The following is a 21676-nucleotide window of genomic DNA, read 5'->3' as shown; positions in this document are numbered from 1 at the left end:
TAGACAAGAACTGACAAGAAGAAAAAAGAGAAAAAGGATAAGAACTATACTGACATATATAATTAAATTATTGAATAAAATACATAATTACATCATGAAGATCTATATTTAAAAGTTTCTAAAGAACCAAACAAAAGTTCCAAACAAAAGTTCCTGAAGAACTCAACTATCTCTATATCTTGTGTTAAAATTATTAGTTTATTTGCTTTACAATTTATTAACTTATCTACTTTACATTCTATTCATTTTTATAACGACAAGAATGTGTTATTCACAAAATTTGTGTTATTTCACTTGAAGAGTAATACAAAAATTATGTTTGGTATCGTTTCTAAAAATAGCGATGCCAAAAAATAGTAGCCGAATAAAAGTATTTTTTTTTTAATACACAAAATGATACTAAATATGTTAAAAGTTTAAATAAGGAAAATGAAATGAAATTAACTTGTGTTTAATTGAAAACAATATTTAGTCATGTGAAATTACTGAAAAATTAAGATTAGATCACACTTTTGAAAATGGAGTAATTATATTTATGTGGTATTCTAAATCAATAATTTAACTAACTCACATTTGTTAAGTAATTAAGAGATAAAATTTAGTGTGTTGCAATTTTTAATTGACTGAAAATACCACCTTAGATAATAATGTTACATGTTGCTTCCAGAACATCTAATAATTTCCACCTGAAAATGCATTAAATCACATTTCCATGCTCAAGTGTTAAATATGTACTAGTTAAGTAATTAAAAGCATTAAGAGGTGGTACTTAAAATTGCTTTACTTCATGTATATATATTGTGTGTACTAGTTAAAGATTGGGGGAAATTGTGACAAATAAGAGTGAGATAAGGAGGTATTATTAATCCAAAAAATGGGCATGAACCATTTACGAACTCTAAACAAGTCTCATCTACATCAAAGTTGTCAAAATTATCCCTATTGAAAACCGCATTAATAACTTTAACCTTATCCCAACCGTCGAATAATCAAAATATACCAATAACACACCAATGATATGCAAAGTGAACTCTTACCATGGCATATGATTTTTGCATAAACATCCAACTTTTGTCTCTATTTTTCAAATTTTTTGAAGGAAAAAAAACATCACCAAACAGGCCTTCAGTTGTATTCCTAGGGACAAATTCAATGGGACTAGTGGGGCATCATTCATTAACTGCAGTGTAACAATATACATTTCTCTGATCAAGAAGAATAGAAAAAACTAATTAACCATCAAACTCAACTTACAACCTCATAACATCAGAGATTATGCTATTCACTTATTACATCATGATTCACAGTCGAAGTCAAGTAATCCTAGCCGCAAAAGAATAAGCCAAAAAAAAAAACAAAAAAGAGGAGAAAATTATGAGCTCATTATGAACAAGTAACTATCGAGCAGTTGGCTGTGCACTTGACTCATCAATTGACAAGCAATGATCACCTAAATCTAGGGAACCCCCCATAACCAAGGAAGAATGCATTGAATTTCTTGATATTTCGTCCGAGTTACCTTCTCTCACCACATCTGCGCCCTTTTCAATTGAAATTGCGTCTTGGATCTCTTTTAGAACTTCTGACATTGACGGTCGAGTATTTCCATGGGGTTGGACACACATCAAAGCTTTCTCGGCTATCTTCCACATTGATTGGATGTCATATTCATTGTGTAGTGAGGGATCGATGATTCCTTGAATGTCCCCATTTTCAATGTGTAGTTTTGCCTATTGTACAACAACCATTAGAGCCTATTAACAGTCTTTTAACATTCTAATACCAAAGCAAGGTTAATACATCAGGGGCATCATTTTGATTTTCTCAATTTCTTTTCCATTAAATGCCCCAAGATGGCAGAAAAAAAAATACTTGCAAAAAATATTTCGGTGAACCTCAACATTTTCTGAGTCCAGATCCTCTACAGTATTTTCCTGCAATGGATCCTATAGTGCTAATTAAACTTAAGGGTGCAACTCGGGCGGGTTCGGACGGGTTGAAAAGTTGTCCAAGCTCAGCCCAAGTTGTGCTGAGACCTGTCTAGGCCCACTAAGGTCAAATTGTAACCCGAGGTTGGCTGCCCAAGCCCGACCCGAGCTAAACCTGAATTGTCCGAGTTGTCCGAATTGTAAATGAATTTCAGTTTCCCCCCCCCCCTTGCAGCTACATTATTAAATTATTAAAATTTGACTCTATTTACATTTTTTTTATTATAGAAAATTATTAATACCATCAAAACAAATAATTTATATAATGTAAGAGAGATGTCGCTATAACAGCCCTTACAATTTATGAGTAAAAATAAAAAAAATAAACAAGTAAAATTTTATGTTATTTTTATATATGTAAGAAATAATGTATAGAGAAAGAGAGAGAATAAATTGTATGTATTATTATTGATTGATATATTGATATATATTACAATGATTCATGATTCCTATATATAGAAGAGGGTGAGTGTGTAGTAGGTAAGGAGTAGGTGAAGTGGAGGTGGTAGTGGTGTAGTGGGTTAGGTTTAGTGGAGTAGGTGAGGTGGTAGTGGTGTAGTGGGTTAGGTTTAGTGGAGTAGGTTTAAGTGGGTGAAGTAGGTGGAGAGTAGGTGGATTTTAACAGCCCCCGCAAACTCAAGGGGGATAGGAACTAACCAACTTGAGTTTGGAGAGAGTAACAAAACAAGAAAATACATAAAAATAAAAGAGGATAAGAGACACTGTATGGTCGTGTCAGACCATTGGTGAAGACAGTGGATGGTGGTGTCATAACGTTGTAGAGGACACTGTATGGGGGTGTCATAACCATGTAGAGGAGACTGTATGGTGGTGTCATAACGGTGTAGAGGACACTGGATGGCGGTGTCAGACCGATGTAGAAGACAGTTTATGGGGTCATGTCGGACCGTTGTAGCAGACAATGTTGTGACAGTTGTTGTGACAGTTTACGGAGTCTTGCTGGACCCTTGTAGAAACTAACCGGAATCAATGTCGGGACAGTTTACAGAGTCTTGTCGGACCCATGAAGGAGCTAACCGGAATCGATGTCGGGACAGTTTACAGAGTCTTGTCGGACCCCTAAAAAGTCGCACCCTCAAAAGGTGTTGTGACAGTTGTTGTGACAGTTTACGGAGTCTTGCTGGACCCTTGTAGAAACTAACCGGAATCAATGTCGGGGCAGTTTACAGAGTCTTGTCGGACCCCTAAAAAGTCGCACCCTCAAAAGGTGTTGTGACAGTTGTTGTGACAGTTTACGGAGTCTTGCTGGACCCTTGTAGAAACTAACCGGAATCAATGTCGGGACAGTTTACAGAGTCTTGTCGGACCCTTAAAAAGTCGCACCCTCAAAAGGTGTGCCTAATCTTTCAAAAGGCGTGCCATCAAAAGGCGTGCCCAATCCATAAAAAGGCGTGCCATCAAAAGTTGCGCCCTCAAAAGGCGCGCCCACTTCATCAAAAGTCGTGCCCGACAGAAAGCGTCGAGCCATCAAAAGGTGAGCCGGAGACGCGACGAGGCACGTGAGTGACAGAGCGGCGTGTCGGCCGCGTCGTCTGTGTCAATATAAACCAATGCGGAGGCGGAGGAAACCAAACCAGACTGAAACTTCTGAACTTGTCATTCTGAAGCAATCTGTAAATACTCTGTATCCAACCCTTCTCGGAAACACTCAGCAACCCAAAAAAAACATGGCCTCTTCTTCCCGTTCAGCTACCCAGAACATGGCCTCATCTTCCCGTGGTCTGCTCACTCTCTTTCCCGACCTCAACGAGTCAACAGGAGAGATAACAGGTGCGGTGGCCCATGAACCTCAACCAAACACCTCTGGTTTTGCTCCGTTGAACTTTCCGATGCGGTCGGTGGAGCAAAAAATGGCGGTGCAGTCGGATGTGGAGGCCAATCAGTATACCTTGAAGTCATGTGTGGAAACCATGACTGCGGTTACAAATTTGTCGAACCGGCTGCAGAGCAGGACAAATGAGGTGCAGCAGTTAAACGCCCAACTGGCTCTGCTCCAACGCATGTATAAGGATGCGCGAGCAGAGATAAGTGTGCTAAAGGCGGAAAACAAGGAGCTGAAACGGAAGGCCAGTTTTATGTTCCGATTTGGAGGGCCGCCATATGCTGCAGTGGAGGAGCAGGGAGTAGTGATCATGCCCAGTGGAGTGGGAAACACGGAGACAACACCGGCAAGGGCCGCCCAAGACGGTGGCAAGAAGAAAAGACCGGCAGAATAGGCGAGAAGAAAAATCCCACTGTTCCGATTTGTGTTGGTTGTGTTTTGTTTTGTTTTGTTTTGTGTTTTTTTATTTTTATTTTTTTTATTATTATTTTTTTTTTTATGGTGTAAAATGCTGATCGGGGTTGATCCCCGGCATGAAGAAATGACAAGTTTGTAAAATGTTGTTTTTTTTTTGTTTTTTTTTTTGTTTTTTTTTTTTTTGGGAGTGTTTTGTTGAAAAAATAAAAATAAAATGAAAGAAAACAAGGGAGAAAAAAAATAGATAAAAAATATTTATAGATGGATTATATGAAAAACATCAGTGCGATTGTTTCAAAATAAAGTGGGGTATTTAAAAAAGAGGAAAAGTGACTTGGAAAAAATAAATAAAAATAAGTGATTTTTGAAATCAAATGGAGGAGAGAGAGGGACAAACCCATGTGATAAAGTGGAGAGAGAGTCGGTGAGTGGGGTGCAAAAGGTGAAGGAGAAATGATGGATTGAAAATGGTTTGGGTCAAAAGTGGATACTGTTAGTGGGGAACATGAGTGCATTGATTATTTGATATAATAATAATAATAATAAAAATAAAAAGTTAGAACAGTTGGAGAGAATGAGTGGAGTATGGTAAGGGTTTCATCCAAAGCCAAAATTCCTGCAGCGAATCACTTCGCAAATCCTAGCATGAGCTTTTTCTCTTTCCAGGCTTATTCATGAATTTCCTGGTGATTTCAAGAGCCTCTGGTGGCATTGTGGCAGAGAACACCAACCTGGATTTTGGGTGGTAGCAACTGAGAACACCCTAACCTGGATTTTGGGTGGCAGCAACTGAAAAATATCATAGATCTGATTTTTAAAAACCTCGTGACAGCATTTCATCAGCTTCATCCAAGACAAACATTTTGATGTAAACAGGGCGAAGTGATTGTCTCCGCAACATGTCAAACACACGACCAGGAGTACCAACAACAACATGAACCCCACTGGAGAGAATGCGCTGATCTTCGCGCACACTAGTCCCTCCAACACAAGCATGAACCTTCACACTTTGCTGGGCAAGTTCAAGAGTGGGTGGAAGAACCAAAGCTTGGCACTCAACCAAGCTATAATCTAGCTGCTGCAGAATTCCAGTTCCAGACTGTCTCGTCATATGAGGTGAAGAATTCTTCTCCATCAGCCTCACACATGACTACAGTTGCACAAATCTTTGTTGATTTTATCAGCGGAATAGGTTGAGGTCCGGCGGGCGGCTAAGGTGAGGTTGCTGCCCGCCGGGGAAGCGAAAATACTAGGTTTTAAACCAGCTCTGATACCATGTAAGAAATAATGTATAGAGAAAGAGAGAGAATAAATTGTATGTATTATTATTGATTGATATATTGATATATATTACAATGATTCATGATTCCTATATATAGAAGAGGGTGAGTGTGTAGTAGGTAAGGAGTAGGTGAAGTGGAGGTGGTAGTGGTGTAGTGGGTTAGGTTTAGTGGAGTAGGTGAGGTGGTAGTGGTGTAGTGGGTTAGGTTTAGTGGAGTAGGTGAGGTGGTAGTGGTGTAGTGGGTTAGGTTTAGTGGAGTAGGTTTAAGTGGGTGAAGTAGGTGGAGAGTAGGTGGATTTTAACAATATATAATATATATTCAATATAATTTAATAATCTAAATTTCTTTAACATCATATAATGGTTAATAATTAATTTGTATATTTAATATTTTTATATATCTATATATATAATTCGGGCTTCGGGTTACTCAAGTTGTTTGAAATCTTTGCCCAAGCCCACCCAAATTTAATTCGGACTTCTGAATTTTTACCCGAGCCCGTACCGAATTTGAAAATATCTTGTCTAAGCTCTAAAAAAATCTAGGCTGGGTTTGGATTGCTCGGGTTGAGCCCGTCCAGCTTGCACCCTTAATTAAACTACGTCGTTTTGTCCCCTTTTTTTTTTCTTTTTTCCTTCCTCTATTTTCTCTTCCTGCTTTTTGAACTGAGCCCCAAAACCAGAAACGAAAAAGAGATGAGGAGGAACGGAGAACTCAAAACAATGGGAAGACGGACAAATCTGTAGGCTCGACGAACGGACGACCGGCAACTGGCGACCAGCAACTAGGAAGATGACCCGTGAGAGAGACCCAAAATGTTCATCAGATGGAGAATTAACTTTTAACCATTATCCCAGCTGCAAGCAAAGAGACTCCACCAGGAGAGAGAGAGAGAGAGGTGTTTATATAGAAAAAGAGTAGAGAGAGAGTCAATTACAGAAAAGTGGAGATAGACCCCAAAAAGCGTAGAGAGAGAGAGAGAGAGGGAGAGAGTCAATTACCTGGGTAATGGCTTCTCAGCCATTTCCCATTTGCAGGCAACCATAGATAGAAGTTTATGGTTTTGGGAGACAGCGTACAAGCACAAGGGTTTTTTTTTGTCATTTCATTGACAATTTAGAGGCGAATTTGAAATTATCCAGTAGGTTTGCTTGTATGTTGTTTCTAGTTGTTTGGAAGAGAGTCAAATAAATGTCGAAACTATTCAGACAGATCAGGACTATTGAAGGCCACTTAATTCTGCATCTGATGAACATTGGTTGTGCACTTAATGTGTAGAATGTTTTGAGGTTTATTGAACAAAATGCTTGATGAATCTAATTATGCAGAAATAGAGATAAAAGTTGTTTCTTAACAGTTTTAAGCTTTAACAGTCGCATTTCCAGTCACCAGTCGCTGGTCCTCTGTTCGTTGAGCCTACAGATTCGTCCGTCTTCCTGTCGTTTTGGGTCCTCCGTTCCTAGTCTTCTCCTTCTCGTTTCTGGTTTTGGGGCTCAGTTCAAAACGCTCAAGGAAGAGAAAACAGAAGAAGAAGAAGGAAAGAAGAAAGAAAAGAAAAAAAAAAAAGAGGGCAAAACAATGTGGTATTAGCACTACAGGACCCACTGCAGAAAAACACTGCAGAGGATCCGTACTCAGCATTTTCTAGGGTAAGTGACGCCAGACGGCCCACAAAAGAAAATAAATGTAAGGTTCACCGTAGAAAATGATGAGGTTCCAATGGTTGAAGTCAAGTACTCTGAGACACATTAAAGTTGAGTACTATTGACTTATTAGAGTTTGAGAAATGTATTTAGCCACTCAAAATTTCAATAGTCCTCTGTTTTTGGTGTTTGGCCAACTTACCCATTGAACTATGTTGCGGCAATTAACACCAAAGCTTTCATTAGATATTGCTTCTTGACCAGATATCAGCTCGAGAAGGATGACACCAAAACTATAAACATCGCTCTTGTCTGTCAACTGTTGAGATATATAATACCTGCATATTAACACGTAAAAATATTAAAACTTCATATTTAACTGTCTGCCAATGAAATATGAATGCGAAGCCCAAAACTCTGAGAAAACTGTGTACATGCTGCAGCCATTGCATTACAAATTTACTCCAAGCAAGTGAAGGCTCCTGTGCTGAATGCATAGCACACACTTAAAAGATTTTATGCAAATATAATTTGGGTGGACACTTTCCCATATTTTGAAACTAGTGTAACGGTTTTTATACTGTTTTTTTCTTAATCAATGATCTTTTACTCCATGAGGGTAACTAAAAAGTAATGTGTAAATCTAGGTCGTCAACAACCAAGGAAAAAGTGTAAGGGGCAACAGATGTAAGTTAATATGCACCACATTTAAAATCTTTTTACTTTAGGCAAGTTTCTGAGCCTTTTAGCAAGTTTGATACTCAATTCTTATTAATAGCCAATACTGCAAAACCTTCATCTTAGATACAACAATCATAATTGCACCAAATGATGCAGGAAACCAAGCATAATTGAGATACAACAATCTATTGGATAGCTTGTTATATATTGTTGGGCCATTTCCTAACAACTTAGCTTTTGGAACAATTAGTTGCTTAACATGGTATCAAAGCTTAGGTTGGGGGAGATCTTGGATTCAAATCTCTTTGTTTATGTACTTACTCTTTCATTTGAATTTTTTCTTCTCTCAAAAAGATAAAAAGAATGATTTGGCTTACCCATTAATGAGGTAGAGGACATGTATACATAATAAAATGATGATACAATTTAGGAAACGATATAAATAAGGAAACAATACTAAATTAATGATTGACACAATCACAGATTATATACATAATACTAAAAATAAAAAGATTTTATGTACTCTAATTTCTATATTCAACATTCTCTCTCAAGTTGTTGTGAAGATATTCAACAATCGCAACTTGCCAATGGATGACTGGAGTAATATTGGTCCTGCAGACTCTGTGAGCATGTCTGCTAATTGCTAAGAAGAAGAGATAAATGATGGACTCACAATACCAATCAGAACCTTTTCTCGAATGAAATGAATATCAACCTCTATATGCTTAATACGCACATGAAGGACAAAATCAAAGGACAACATAATAACAGACTTGTTGTCACAAAATAAGGAGGCAGGACCAGTCTTCTCAAAATCCAACTCTGCTAGGATAGAATGAAGCCATAGAATCTCACATGTTCCCTATGCTATAGCTCGATACTCAGCTTCTGCAGAAGATTTAGATACAACTGCATGCTTCTTACTCTTCCATGGTGTAAGATGATCACCATAGAAAGTACAGAAGCCAGAAGTAGAACGCATATCAGTTCTAGATCATGCATAGTCAGCATCAGTGAAACAAGAAAGCCCATATTGAGGAGCGGCTGTAAAGAATAATCTCAAGCCAGGAGAGGTTTTCAAATATCTCAAAATGTGATGAACCGCATCAAGATGTTCTGTACGAGGTGTATGCATGAATTGACTAACAACACTGACTGCAAATGTCAAGTCAGGTCTAGTGTTGGTCAAATAAATTAGACGTCCAACAAGGCGTTAATACATGTCTGGGTCCTTTAACAACTTGCTAGACTCTGATGTGAGCTTGACATTGGGATCCATACGAATAGAAGCAAGTTTGCACCCTAACATACTAGTATTCTGAAGTAAGTCAAGAGCGTACTTTCTCTAAGATAAGGAAATTCCTTGCCGTGAGCGAGCCACCTTAATCCCAAGAAAATACTTGAGACTCCCTAAATCCTTAATATCAAAGGTGTGTCCCAAATCCCTTTTTACTTGATCAATGCCTACAGAATCATCACCTGTGAGAATAATATTATCCACATAAACCAACAAGACTATACACTGACCGGTTGAATTACGACGAATGAAGCAAGTATAGTTGGAGTGGCACTGAACAAACCCCATAGAGATGATGACAGAACTAAAACGACTAAACCAAGCTTATGGAGACCGTTTCAAGCCATACAAAGACTTCCGGAAAAAAACTCAATAGCTAGTCCAAATAAATGTTATCGAACAAATCTGGTAATCCACTAAATAAAAAAAAGTCAAAAAGTGGTTAATAAATCAGCATTACACCCTAGAAAGGGAAAAAACGGGGACTGAACTGCCCTAGAAGAGCTGCTGAAGCATCTATGGTCAGAAAACACCTTGGTGGGCAGCCAACAAGAAGCTCGGCATCACTAGGGTAGCTTGCCGAGGGGTGTAGAGGGTTGGGTAGGTGGTTTTGGGGGGTCTAGGCTACCTACGTGGGGCTGTTGGGTGAAATAAAGGGCTGGAAGGGGACTGTCGGCACTTAAGGAGAAAGGAAGAAGATGAGATAGTGACTAGGCAGAGAACTAGGGTTTCTGTGCTTTGACTCTGATACCAAAAAGGATGAAAAGAATGATTTGGCTTACCCATGAATGAGATAGAGGCCATATATATAATAGATTCACGATACAATTTAGGAAATGATATAAATAAACAAATAATACTAAATCAATGATTGACACAATCACACATTATATACATAATACTAAAAATAAAAAGATTCTATGTACTCTAATTTCTATATTCAACACTCTATGTATGAATGTTTCATCTCCACGTGCAAGACGAGGTTGCAGTTGAGGTAGGGCATTAGATAGCTTGATATACATTGTTGGCCCCATTTCCTAATAGCTTAAGCTTTTGGGACAATTGGTGATCTAACATAATCATGTATTAATGCATTTGCATAAGCACATTCCTATCGAAGGGTACCTAAATTTAACATTAGTATTCATAATTTCATAACTTCTAGCCAAATGAGAATTATACTTTGGGAAGTTGGTTAAAAGCCAACTTTTTGGTCTTTTTAGGTCATATCACCTCTCTATTTTTTTGCACGTTTAAAAAAAAAAAAAAAAAAAAAGGCCAAAAAACCAACTTTTAACCTACTTGCCAACTTGTGTCTTTGGATACTTCATCTGAGAAATCCAAAGGCAGTTCCATCAATCAGAGGTACAACCATAATGCCAAACATGGTATTTAACTTTATTTCAAGCAAAAAAGAAGAAACTTGAAGCCATATGAAAAAGGCCTTACTCAGGATCCAGATACCCAACAGTGCCTCGAACTATGCTTGACACGTGGGAAGCTCCCTCCACTGCAAGTTTTGAGAGACCAAAATCCGAAACCTTTGCACGCATGTTTTTGTCAAGAAGAATGTTGCTGGTTTTCAAATCTCGGTGGATAATTGATGGAACACAGCCTGTATGAAGGTATTCAATCCCTAAACAAGCGAGAGGGCACAAGAGCCCAATTAGTTTCTCTAAAGTAGAAAGAGGATTCCCTTAGGCTGTGTTTGGATCAAGGATTTAAGGAGTAATTTGTCAAGAGAAAAGAAAAAGGGTGGGAAAAATCTATGAAATAGTTGATTTTTTTATTTTTTTTCTCTTTGCTTTCCTTTTCCTTTCTTTCCAACAATTCTTATGCAAATCCTTGATCCAAACACAGCTTTAGTCTTTAGCTTAAAAAAATAATTTCATCCCTCGGCTCACAAACCTTTTGCAGCATCTTCAGCAATCTCAAGGCGCTTGATCCAACTGATGCTTTGCTCATGTGTACGTGGTCCTAAGAAAAATTTATATGTGGGAAAGAAAAGGTTGAACTGCAATTGTTCTCAAATAGAAGGAAAATTAGCTTACCATAAAGATGTTCCTTGAGAGTTCCATTATGCATTAATTCATAAACAAGGATACTTTTCCCTTCTTCTTGGCAATACCCGAGAAACTGTACCAGGTTCCTGTGATGTATCCTTGAAAGAAGAGTCACCTATGTCAAATGAAAGTAAAGGTCAATTCAAAAGAGCTGGTTTTTAATGCTAATTAAAGAAAAATCCATCCGATACAGAAAAATAAAATATGTTAGTAAGAAAAAAAAAGAAAAGTAACAAGAACATGAAATAGTCTTGACGAAAATGTTCTGCCAAGAAATCAAATCACAGTGGTGAAAACTAGTGACGCATGTAGATTTGGTTCAGTTTTGAGAATATTTCAAAATTCCAACTCATCAGAAATCAAAATAAATAATGGAACCACCTAGTATACAAACATAGTTTACAGAGAAATGCTAAAATCAATGATGAATATTATGAGTTGCAAATGATTGATCTGGTCCAATATATAGATCCATGCAGACCTGTGAAACCTAAATCCACAGACAGACAACTCAAGCATGTATGCCTCAATCAGGATCAAATTGCACTTAAAACCCCACATTCACTGCTTCTTGAAATTGACCTAATCAAAGTTAGAGCTACATCATATAGCATTTGACCATAATTTCCATCTTGAGCCAACGAAGGTGCACACATGCACACACGCATGCATGAGGCAAGTCCATTGCTTAGGATAAATTTCAGGAGTAGGACTGAAATTGATTTGTGGGGATAGTAAAAATACCAGGATTTATTCATGTCTTCATTTTACTTTTTAAATTTTTTGGCACTACATTCCTTAAATTACACAGTGCACAAGGCTCTTCCTTAAAAAGTCTCAAAGAGGTAATAGCTAGACAACCTTATTCCCACTTTTTGTGGAGAGGCTGATTCATGTGACTCAAACCTGCAGCACAAGTCCGGGGGTGGATAGAACTTGCCATCTCGCTAGGTCACAGCTTCTTCTCTACATTCTTTATAGTCCACGTACAAAAAAGAACCTAGTATAAAAGTTCACTAGCATGATTTCGGCACTAAACAATTAGCAAATGTTTTTGCTCTCATGAGAGCAACACCACCTCATAGCTACAAAATGACAAAAGCTGCTTGAGCTTCTTATGATTAGCCAGGCAGCTCACTTGAGATTGACCATGGAATAAACAAGACAAGCTTGACCATCTTCTGAAATTAAATTTTACCCAATCCAAATCAAACTCAACTATGCTTATCATCATCTTAAGACTATATTAAAAAAACAAGCAACTTGAGCTCTGCTTGAGGCCAGTACAAGTAGAAGCTTGCCCTATATTACTCAAGAGATATACGAACCAAGCTTGACCTTCATTTTGGAGCTCATTAATTTAATTTCTTGAGACAAACATCAGCAAGACAGTACCTAGCATTCTTAAAGAGAGAGATGAGTATCCACAGAAAGAAAATAATTCAAATATTAAAGGATAGAATAATAAGGAAAGCAACCTCATTTGAAAATTCCCGCTTCCCTTGGTAGGAATTACTGGTCAAAACTTTGACTGCAATCTCATTTCCATCTTTCAATTTTCCATAGTATACAACTCCAAAGCCTCCTGAGCCAACTTTTTTCTCGAACTTCCTTGTGGCATCTTCAAGTTCAGATAATGCAAAGCAATGTGCAGCTTCATTGGCACCATCACCCAATGACAAAACTAATCTTTGAGTATGCTTGGTATGTTCAAGCTGGTCTGAAACAAAGACAAAATATCATGTCAAGCAAACCAAGTTTTGCAATTACAAAGTGACAAACTATAATCAAAGAGTTCCATAAACCAACCTTGTTTAAGATATTTCATCTTTTCTTTGTGCATTAATAGACAGGAGGCAATAGTAGCTACAAGCATAACAGCAGCCCCAACTGATGATCCAATAATAATTTTGATGTGGCTCCCTCTGTTGTTCCCTTTATGAAGATTAATGTTCCCAGTGTAGCTGCGAAGAATTAATAAAAAGTACAGGTTACTACCTAAAAGTACAAGTGGAAGAGTGAGAATTTGAGTAAGAATATTGTTGGACGGGCCAAGTCTGTACGGCCAACATTTGGAATATATTGAATCATTTGCTGGGATGTGAGGCAAGGGCTTCAATCACTTTAGTCTTGGACAACTACAAGAGTCAATTTGCTCATAAAAATTAAATTTCCTGATTTATTAAAAGTTAAGGGTAAAAGGCTTATCAATGTGTCATGTCGAAAACAGGCCTGAAGGTCAAACGAAAAAGATGGGTGATCTTAGACAGCCTGATCATTTAAGTGATGAATGAAAGTGTGCCAATCAATTATGTAGAGCAAAAAGCAATGATACAAAAGGAAAAAGAAAAAAAAGATGCGACATTAACTAGTACTTTGTACTCTACATGTCTCCAAACTGATGTTGTGCTTGCAGTGAATTATGATCCCCAACCATTCTAAAATGACCTTGAACGGAAGTTTATTCATCATATAAGAACAATTATAATTAACAAAATTAGGTACTCCAAAGTCCAATGTTTTTGCTGAGCCACTCAACCCAAGTATATGTGTGAAATGCTGTTGTGGTTGTCTATATGCTTTCAATCTTTCAAGATCACCATGTCAGACATTTCCTTTAAGTGCTAGACTAGACCCGTTGTGTCTGTGTCCTTATTCCCAAAGGTACCAGAGTATGATGCATTTACATGAAAATACTATAATCCTGGAAACAAATTGGATAGACAACAAATATAAAAATTTAAACACATAAATGTCTCAGATAAAGTAATCAACACATAACATCCCATCTCATGTTTCCAATTCTGCAAGTTAAGGCATGATACCCACTTCAAAATAAGATTCCTATCCACAAGATGTGATGGCACTGTTCCAGATAACTTATTATTCTGCACATACCTGCAACCATTAGATTCATCAATTAACAAAAAGGCTTTTACTCATGGGGAAGCAGAAATAATTTATTTTGACAAATGACAACTTTCAGATTGATGTCCAGCATCCCATGTAACTGGGTTTGAGATTTCTTATTTTATGCAGCAAATTATTTTTTTTTCCGGCCCCAAGAAAAGGGGTGGGATGCCAATCCATTTTATTTAATAGATATTAGTTTATTTGTTTACAGTAATTGAAGTTCAAAGTTTTGCAATCTTACAGTTCCCTCAAATTTGGTAGGTCCACTAGAAAGGAAGGCAATTCACCAGTCAATTGATTGTTCTCTAGATGACTACAATAAAAATAAATAAATTAAAGGTTAGATAAATTTTTTAAATTAGCATGAGAACAGAATGAAATATTTGGGTTTTCAACATTACATAATCTTCAAGTCCATGCATCGACTAAAATCTGGTATTGGACCAGTCAGTAAATTCCCATCAAGCCACCTGAAACCAACAGACTAATAAGATACCATAGACCCCTCCAATTGACTTAGCAACAAACAAAAGAATCCTTGTTACCAACCAGCAAAGTGAGAATGAAGTGTGAAACTTACAGCTCAACTACGCCAATCAACTTTGTCAAGTCTGAAGGGATATTGCCTGTCAAGTTCTTCTCGGACAATATACTGTCAAGTTCCAGGGAGACAATATATTTTATCAGCATTAAATATTTCTTTTTACTTAACAAGGTTTTAGATTATAATTTATAACCAACGGTCCATTCGTCTCAGCAGGAAACGTTTTGTCATTTGGTTTTGTGACCAATGGAAAACAAACTTATTTGGGCAGAAAATGTTTTCCACTTTTGCAAGGTAAAGTCTTACCACTGCCACCACCCCACCACCACCACAATTAATACAACCACTAGCACATTAGTTTTAAGGTTGCAACCAAACATAGGAAAACATTTTCTACATAAAACATTTTTCAGAAAATGTTTTTCACAGGAAGATGTTTTCTACCAAAACAAATGAAGCGTAAGCAGAAGCAAAGACAGATATATGTATATATACATGTGTGTGTGTGTGTGAGAGAGAGAGAGAGAGAGAGAGAGAGAATATTAAAGGACAATAGAAGCGCAAACTATGTAGGCACTGCAAAAGCTAAGTAGAATCAAGAAGGGGCAAAACCTTTACATTTTAACTATCCTAGGTTGAGGGTCCGAGTTACACTGCACCCAGGACCATGGAACTGGAAGGCATGGGTCACCACCTTCTTGCGCCCAATCTGCTGATGGATAGAGTGAAATTACACTAGCAATTACCGATTCTGCAACTCGCAGAAACTTAGAGTCAGATGTGCATTCCTAAAAGTTCAAATCAAAGAGTCTTGACTCAAGAAGCAATAAGTGCACCCTTTTTAACTCTACAAACTCTTTAAGAAAATAAAAATAAAAATTTCAAAGAATACCAATATTGGATGTAATCATCCTTCAAATTTAAGAAAAACCATGAGTTGTGAATCAGGAAACACATTTCAAAGAAGCAAAATGATGCTTACCATCGATAGAACCATCACTTTTCTTAATATACTTATTAATCTCCATTGCATTCAGGAGAGGCCCCATGGAAGAATCAGATGTTTTCCCGAATCTAAAAGATAATACAAAGGGGAGGGATATGTTGTAATATCCAGGCTCGTACAGGCGATATTTCCCTTGAGCATTTTCTTGGATATTAACAACAGGTTTGCTGAGATCAGGCATGCCCGGGAGCACCAGCCTAAATTTCCTAGTCTCATTTGGACCCAAACTTTCAATTTCTGCAAAGTAAGTGAATGCCCAACCAAAACCCGGAAAACCATCCAAATTCAAGCGGTATGTTAATGATCCATTTCTACCAACCATAGCTGTTTGCATTACTTTTTGGGGTGGTCTTTCACCAGTGTTAACATTGATTGGCATTCGGGTTGATATTTTCTCAGTTCCCGAAGCAACGTCAACAAGGTAATTTGCTTTCTTAAGAGAGTCAGATTCCCATATTCTATCAAAGGGATCATCAGGATACCTGGGGAAAAAAAATAGACGCAAAAATGAAAAAGAAAAAGAAATGATTCATACATAGTTCTATATAGCCAATCCAGAAACATCCAAACAAAATAACAAATGCCAACCAATTGAACCATTCCTGTATGCATATAAGTTAAATAATTGGCGTTGTTCTCATTTTATAAGTTTTGTTTGCCCTTTCTTTCTACGATCCAAATTTGAGCCTAAATCAAATTTGTCATTTTTGGTAATTTCTTATTTTCTTTAATCCTGCTCTGTTAATTAAGGAAATGCTTTATTTGGTTATTTCCTAGTTGGTTTAGGATTTTTCTTATCATGAATAATGATTGTAAGCCTTAGGGCTATTTGGTTTTTGATAATTAGATAGTCTGAGGCATACCTGATAGGAGCTTCACTATCTGCACCAAAATTTATTCGTGCAGACGTGCTGAGATAGAACTGACTTTCATACTGTGTAAGGTAAACTGAACCATTGAATTGTCGGAGTTCAAGGGTAGAGATAAATGCCTGCCCTGTTGTAGCATTGGATAAACACACACTAATGGTCGAATCTAAAGCCAGAAATATCAACTCCTGGAACTCTATTGTACTAGCATCCGAAACAACAATGGTAGCCCAATGAGTTGCCCCGAGAGAGATGTCAAACTTTGGATAAACATTGTTGTTGTCAAAGTTACCGTACAAGAAGGTTGCTCTTACAAGGTACCGAGTTCTGCTTATGACTTTGAGCGTGTAACAGTACTTCCTGTTATCGGCAGGGAAGAATCTCAGAGTTTGATATTGCTTCCTTGTCTCATTTGCAACAGAAATGTTAGTTGTTTCTCCATACAGAAGCTGATCATCAGGAGTCCACCTCAGACCGAGGTCATCGGTAAAATTTGCTCTACCTCCACAGTCTAAACTCACAAAACCTGATACACAATCAAATTTGTCAGCACAACCAAAATAAGTAACCAAACCAAACTAAGCCTTGTGTGCCAATCAAGTGCGCTCAGCTACATGAATCTTTTTTTGCCATTCTGATCTCTCTTACTGGTAATATGCTTAGTTAAATTAAATATAAAGCATACTTATAATCTCTTCATGAAACTTTTAGTAAGGCTTTAAAAATCGACAAAGCATATAATTCAAAAACCTATTGACTTTCAATCTATGTTTTCTAAATTTAGGCTCTATGAGGGATCATGTGCCTTTGAAAACAGCTATGGCACCCTTTTGTTGCCCTTCCTTTACCAATACAACATTTTTTCCCACAAAACAAACAGTGAAGGGTAGAGAAATGGCAGTGGAAAAATTGGAGCAGTTTTTGTGGATGTTGTAGCAATAGCATTTGATGTTGTAACTTCATTTAAATGACATATCTTATCAGGTGGGAGGTAGGAGAAAGTTAAGGACCAGTCTTCTTCTAGCCCCTTTTCTCTTTTATTTTTCTGCATTCTTATGGTGTCTAACACCTAGTAGAAAGTTAGATTTTCATTAACTTTAGAAATTAAAGTTTACCTTTTCTTCATAATCTTCAACTATTTGTAATTTAACGTCAATACAACAATTTCCTGCTAATATATATCAACATTTTGGGATTTTATGCCACTATTTTCAGGCGACAGAATTGCTAAAATGAAAGTGACCTGGTATCAGGTTGAACAAACAAAATACACATATCAAGTAAGCCACTATTTTAACTCTCATCAGCCAGCTATATCATTGTTTGTAAGGTCTTTGTTGACCCCATTTCGTGAAATTCAGCTGTTTGTAACCATATCTGACTAGAAAAATGTAGAGGGCTATAGAATAGGGATTAATATATTGCTCAGCTATTACTGGTATCGAAGGGTTAGATACATCAAATCCTAAAGGGGTTTAAATGGCTTTAAGAAATTACTCCCCCCCCCCCCCTCCCTTTTTCACGATCGCCCAACTAATCCTCAGTACAAGTTGTTGGAATTAGGAAATAATAATATTATAATTATGTAGTGTTGGAATTAAGAAATAGTGATATTGTAATTATGGTGTTGTGTAATTATGATAGTAATATTTAATACCTTTTTTTATCTTTGTTTCCTATTTTGTAATATTGTTTCATTATAAATACAAGGCTCTACCTCATTCATAGGTAAGCCAAAACAATTCTTTTCACCCTTTTTGGTATCAGAGCCAAAAATCAGCCACCCTAGCCCTCCTCTCCCGCTATCGGCACCACCCAGTCCCACCTATCACCACCGCTAGCCTTCTTTTTCGCTCTCAGCCACCGACAGCCCTACCTAGACCTTCTAAACCACCCAAAAGCCCTACCCACACCTTCTAGACCACCCAACAGTGCTTCTTCTTCCCTGTTTTCCCCTCAGCAGGTCTACTACACTCCTGCCGAGGCTCGATTTGCTGCTGCCAGACTTTGTTCTGGTCCTGTGTGCTTCGGCTACCCCTCTAGGGTGGTTCGGGCCCTTTTCCCCTTCTCGGGGTGTTGTGTTGATGTTTTAGGCACCTTTTTTCTATCCTTTTGATTCATTGGGCTACCGGATTTATTCGGTAGCATTTATTTGCATAAGCTGTTGAGTTTTTCCGGCTTCTTGCATTATTTCAGCTATCGTTGCTGTGATTTTGTGTGTTTTCAGCTCCTATTCTTCCACCATGACTGAGCCATCTCTTATTGTCTCTTCTGATGTCCCCACCAAACCTATTCCTGTTGGTTCTGATTTTTCTCTTTCTCATCACACTCCTGTTCATTGTATTCTGAGTGTGGTATTGAATGGGAAAAATTTTGTTACTTGGAGCCGTTCCCTTAAACTCTACCTTCGGGGAAAAGGAAAGGCCTGTTGACTTTTATCTACTATTACCCCGCCAGCTGCGACAGAGCCTACACATGCTCAGTGGGATATCGATAACTGCCCTTTATTGGGATGGATATTCAATTTCATGGAAGATAGGATTTATCATATGTTCCTCTATTGCAATACAGTTCCGAGTTTGTGGTAATTTGGGAATGAAAGCAAACATGAACCCACAAACACAATTCAGAATCTCAATATCAGGTAATAAAAAGAAAAAAATACAAATTGAGCTAATAACCATGGTTAGTTGGGGTTGAAACTTCTTGCACTTTATGAACAAAACAACATCTATTAAATCACCAAAAAAAGGAAAGACAATGTAATGCAGTAGCTTATGGTGAAGTCATTATTGTTCAAGTATTAACAATGTTAACAGAAACTACCGACTGCTACAATATGAGTAAAATATATTCATATATAAAAAAATTATGCGAGGTTTTATGAAGAACAGGGTAAACTTGATTCCTTGAACAACAAAGTTTAAATTGCACTAAGAAAATTAAAATTAAAAAAAAAAACCCAGAAAAAATCTAAAATTTGATTATCACAAACTTATATATAAATATAAGGAGAGAGAGAGAGAGAGAGAGACCTGGCATCTGAGCTCTGACGGCAGCCATGAGAAGAAGAAGAGAGAAGGAGAGAAGAGAGGGAAGTATAACTCCGTACTCCATATCTCTTCTTGTACGAGAAGAGGGAACACCGAGAATGAGAGCATAAAAATGGTGGGAAAGAGAAAGAAATAAAGAAACGAAAATAACAGATAGAAAGTGACTCTGTCACAGAGCAGAAAAATCAGAAGAAAAAAGAAAAGAAAAGAAAAGAGTTAAAGATTCCAGTGAGAATTGTTTTGGATCAATATGACAAACAATGTGAACAACATCTGGGCTGATTGTGTTTTAGGGAGAGAAAGAGAAGGAGGGTGTTTGGAGAGAGCGAAAGTTGTTTTTTTTTTGGTTGCTTCACAGAGAGAGAGAGAGAGAGAGAGTGGAAGGAGGGATTGCTTCTTTTTAGGTGGGTTCAGTCAGGCAGTGGCAATGTGGGACCCAAGAATAGAGTAGGCAGTGTGAAGAAGGAGAACAAGAGCTTATTGGTTGATCTGACTGTGAACATATAAATTTACATTGAATAATTATAAAGCGTAATGATGGGTGATCATAAATTTTGTGATTTAAATGGTCTAAAAATGTTAAAATGATTTGTTTTGGATTCAAAATAACTTTGAAAAATGTCAAAATAATATCGTTTTGATATTTTTGAACTATTTATGCCACATAATTTGTGACCACCAAATATTTTCTAATTGTAAATATAAAAATATTAAAGATTTTAAAATTTTTAATAAAATTGTTATCAGTTGTTTTGTGTGGATATGAATTCATATAATGTGAATTTATATTTGTGTGATATATTTAATAAAAATTTGAATTTTAAAATTTTTATCATTACTTTAAAAAATATAAAAAGATATAATAAATTATAACAATAATGCTAGGTAGTTCAAAATTTTGTGACTCAAATGGTTCAAATCACTCAAAACGGCGTCGTTTTGACAGATTTTGAGTGTAAAACGACGTCGTTTTGACAGATTTGAGCCATTTGAGGCACAAAGTTTTAAGCTACTAAATATTTTTCAAATTATAATTAGTGTAAACCATGGATACGCAATCACTCAATAATTTTTCGTAACGCCCTCAGATCACTCAATAATTTTTCGTGAAGAAGATGCGACTCTCTCTGTTGTTGTGTTGTGTTTGTGACTTCAAAGAAAAGATAGAAGAGAGAGACAACCGGAGGACGAGATTCGCCCACACTTATAAAAATAAAAATAAAAATAAAAATAAAAAAATTGAGTAGATATCATCAATCAATTATCCCATCAAATTTTGAAACACCCATCATCTTCTATGCTCCTTAATTTTAGGTGAGCTTTAGGATGTTTGAGTTGAGATTGATTTTTTTTTTTTTTTTTTTTTGTGGTGTTTTTCTTCCTTTTTTTTTTTTAGTAATTTTTTAAAAAATAATTAAAAAAATATTATTATTTGTTTTTTTAATGTTTTTACACTACACAGATCACAAAAGTAGAATTTTTTTTTTCTAGTAATTTTTTATAAAAAAAATTTCTACACTAAACCGTCTATAAAAGTACAAATTTGAACACAAGTTCTAAAATAATACTAAAAAATATTCAATTTTTTTTTTTAATTGAATGCCAAATGATGCTTTCGAGTAAATTTTTAAGTAATTTCGTGTCAATGTGATGTGAGACTGCTTTATTTATTTGTTAATTTTTGTTCATTAGTTTGATAGATATACAGAAAGATATATTTAGGTGATGTTTGGTTTTTATTTTTGACTAAATAATCACAAAAAGATAAAAAAAGTCAAAAAATCATAAAAAGACAAAACAAAAAATTCACCGTTCCAAAATTAAAAAGTTAAAAAAGTCAATTAAGAATGCTAAACGAACAAAAAAGTCTCAGCCTAAAAATGTCAAAAAAAATTAAAAAATAATTAAAAAAGCCATTGTCAAAGGAAAGCTTGCATAGGTAAGAAGTGTATATAAAAATATTTTGAACAAAAATATTTACAACTCATATTCACAGTTTGTTTAAAGAACATTCCTCATGCATTGTCAGTCTCATTATTATCATTGCAAACGAAACCTGTATCCCACGTT

General features: G+C 36.5%; 1 protein-coding gene across 1 annotated transcript; it reads right to left on the bottom strand.

The window, feature by feature from the left end:
- Window positions 1-1148: 1148 nt before the first annotated feature.
- LOC114269321 (putative LRR receptor-like serine/threonine-protein kinase At1g67720) lies at window positions 1149-19989 on the bottom strand. Its single transcript, XM_028210631.2, has 15 exons — window positions 19589-19989; window positions 16548-17079; window positions 15661-16166; window positions 15297-15429; window positions 14715-14786; window positions 14536-14604; window positions 14376-14447; window positions 14051-14119; window positions 13031-13185; window positions 12700-12941; window positions 11210-11336; window positions 11067-11135; window positions 10608-10794; window positions 7377-7512; window positions 1149-1730 (listed from the first exon to the last, which is right to left on the bottom strand). Exons 1-15 carry the CDS (start codon window positions 19668-19670, stop codon window positions 1398-1400), a joined length of 2784 nt encoding a protein of 927 aa, XP_028066432.2. The 5' UTR covers window positions 19671-19989; the 3' UTR covers window positions 1149-1397.
- Window positions 19990-21676: the final 1687 nt, after the last annotated feature.

This window comes from Camellia sinensis, chromosome 3 (assembly GCF_055761805.1).
Source record: "Camellia sinensis isolate YWXY chromosome 3, ASM5576180v1, whole genome shotgun sequence".
Taxonomy (NCBI): Eukaryota; Viridiplantae; Streptophyta; class Magnoliopsida; order Ericales; family Theaceae; genus Camellia; species Camellia sinensis.
The sequence above is the reverse complement of the archived record's forward strand: the minus strand, read 5'-3'. Positions and strand labels throughout refer to the sequence as shown.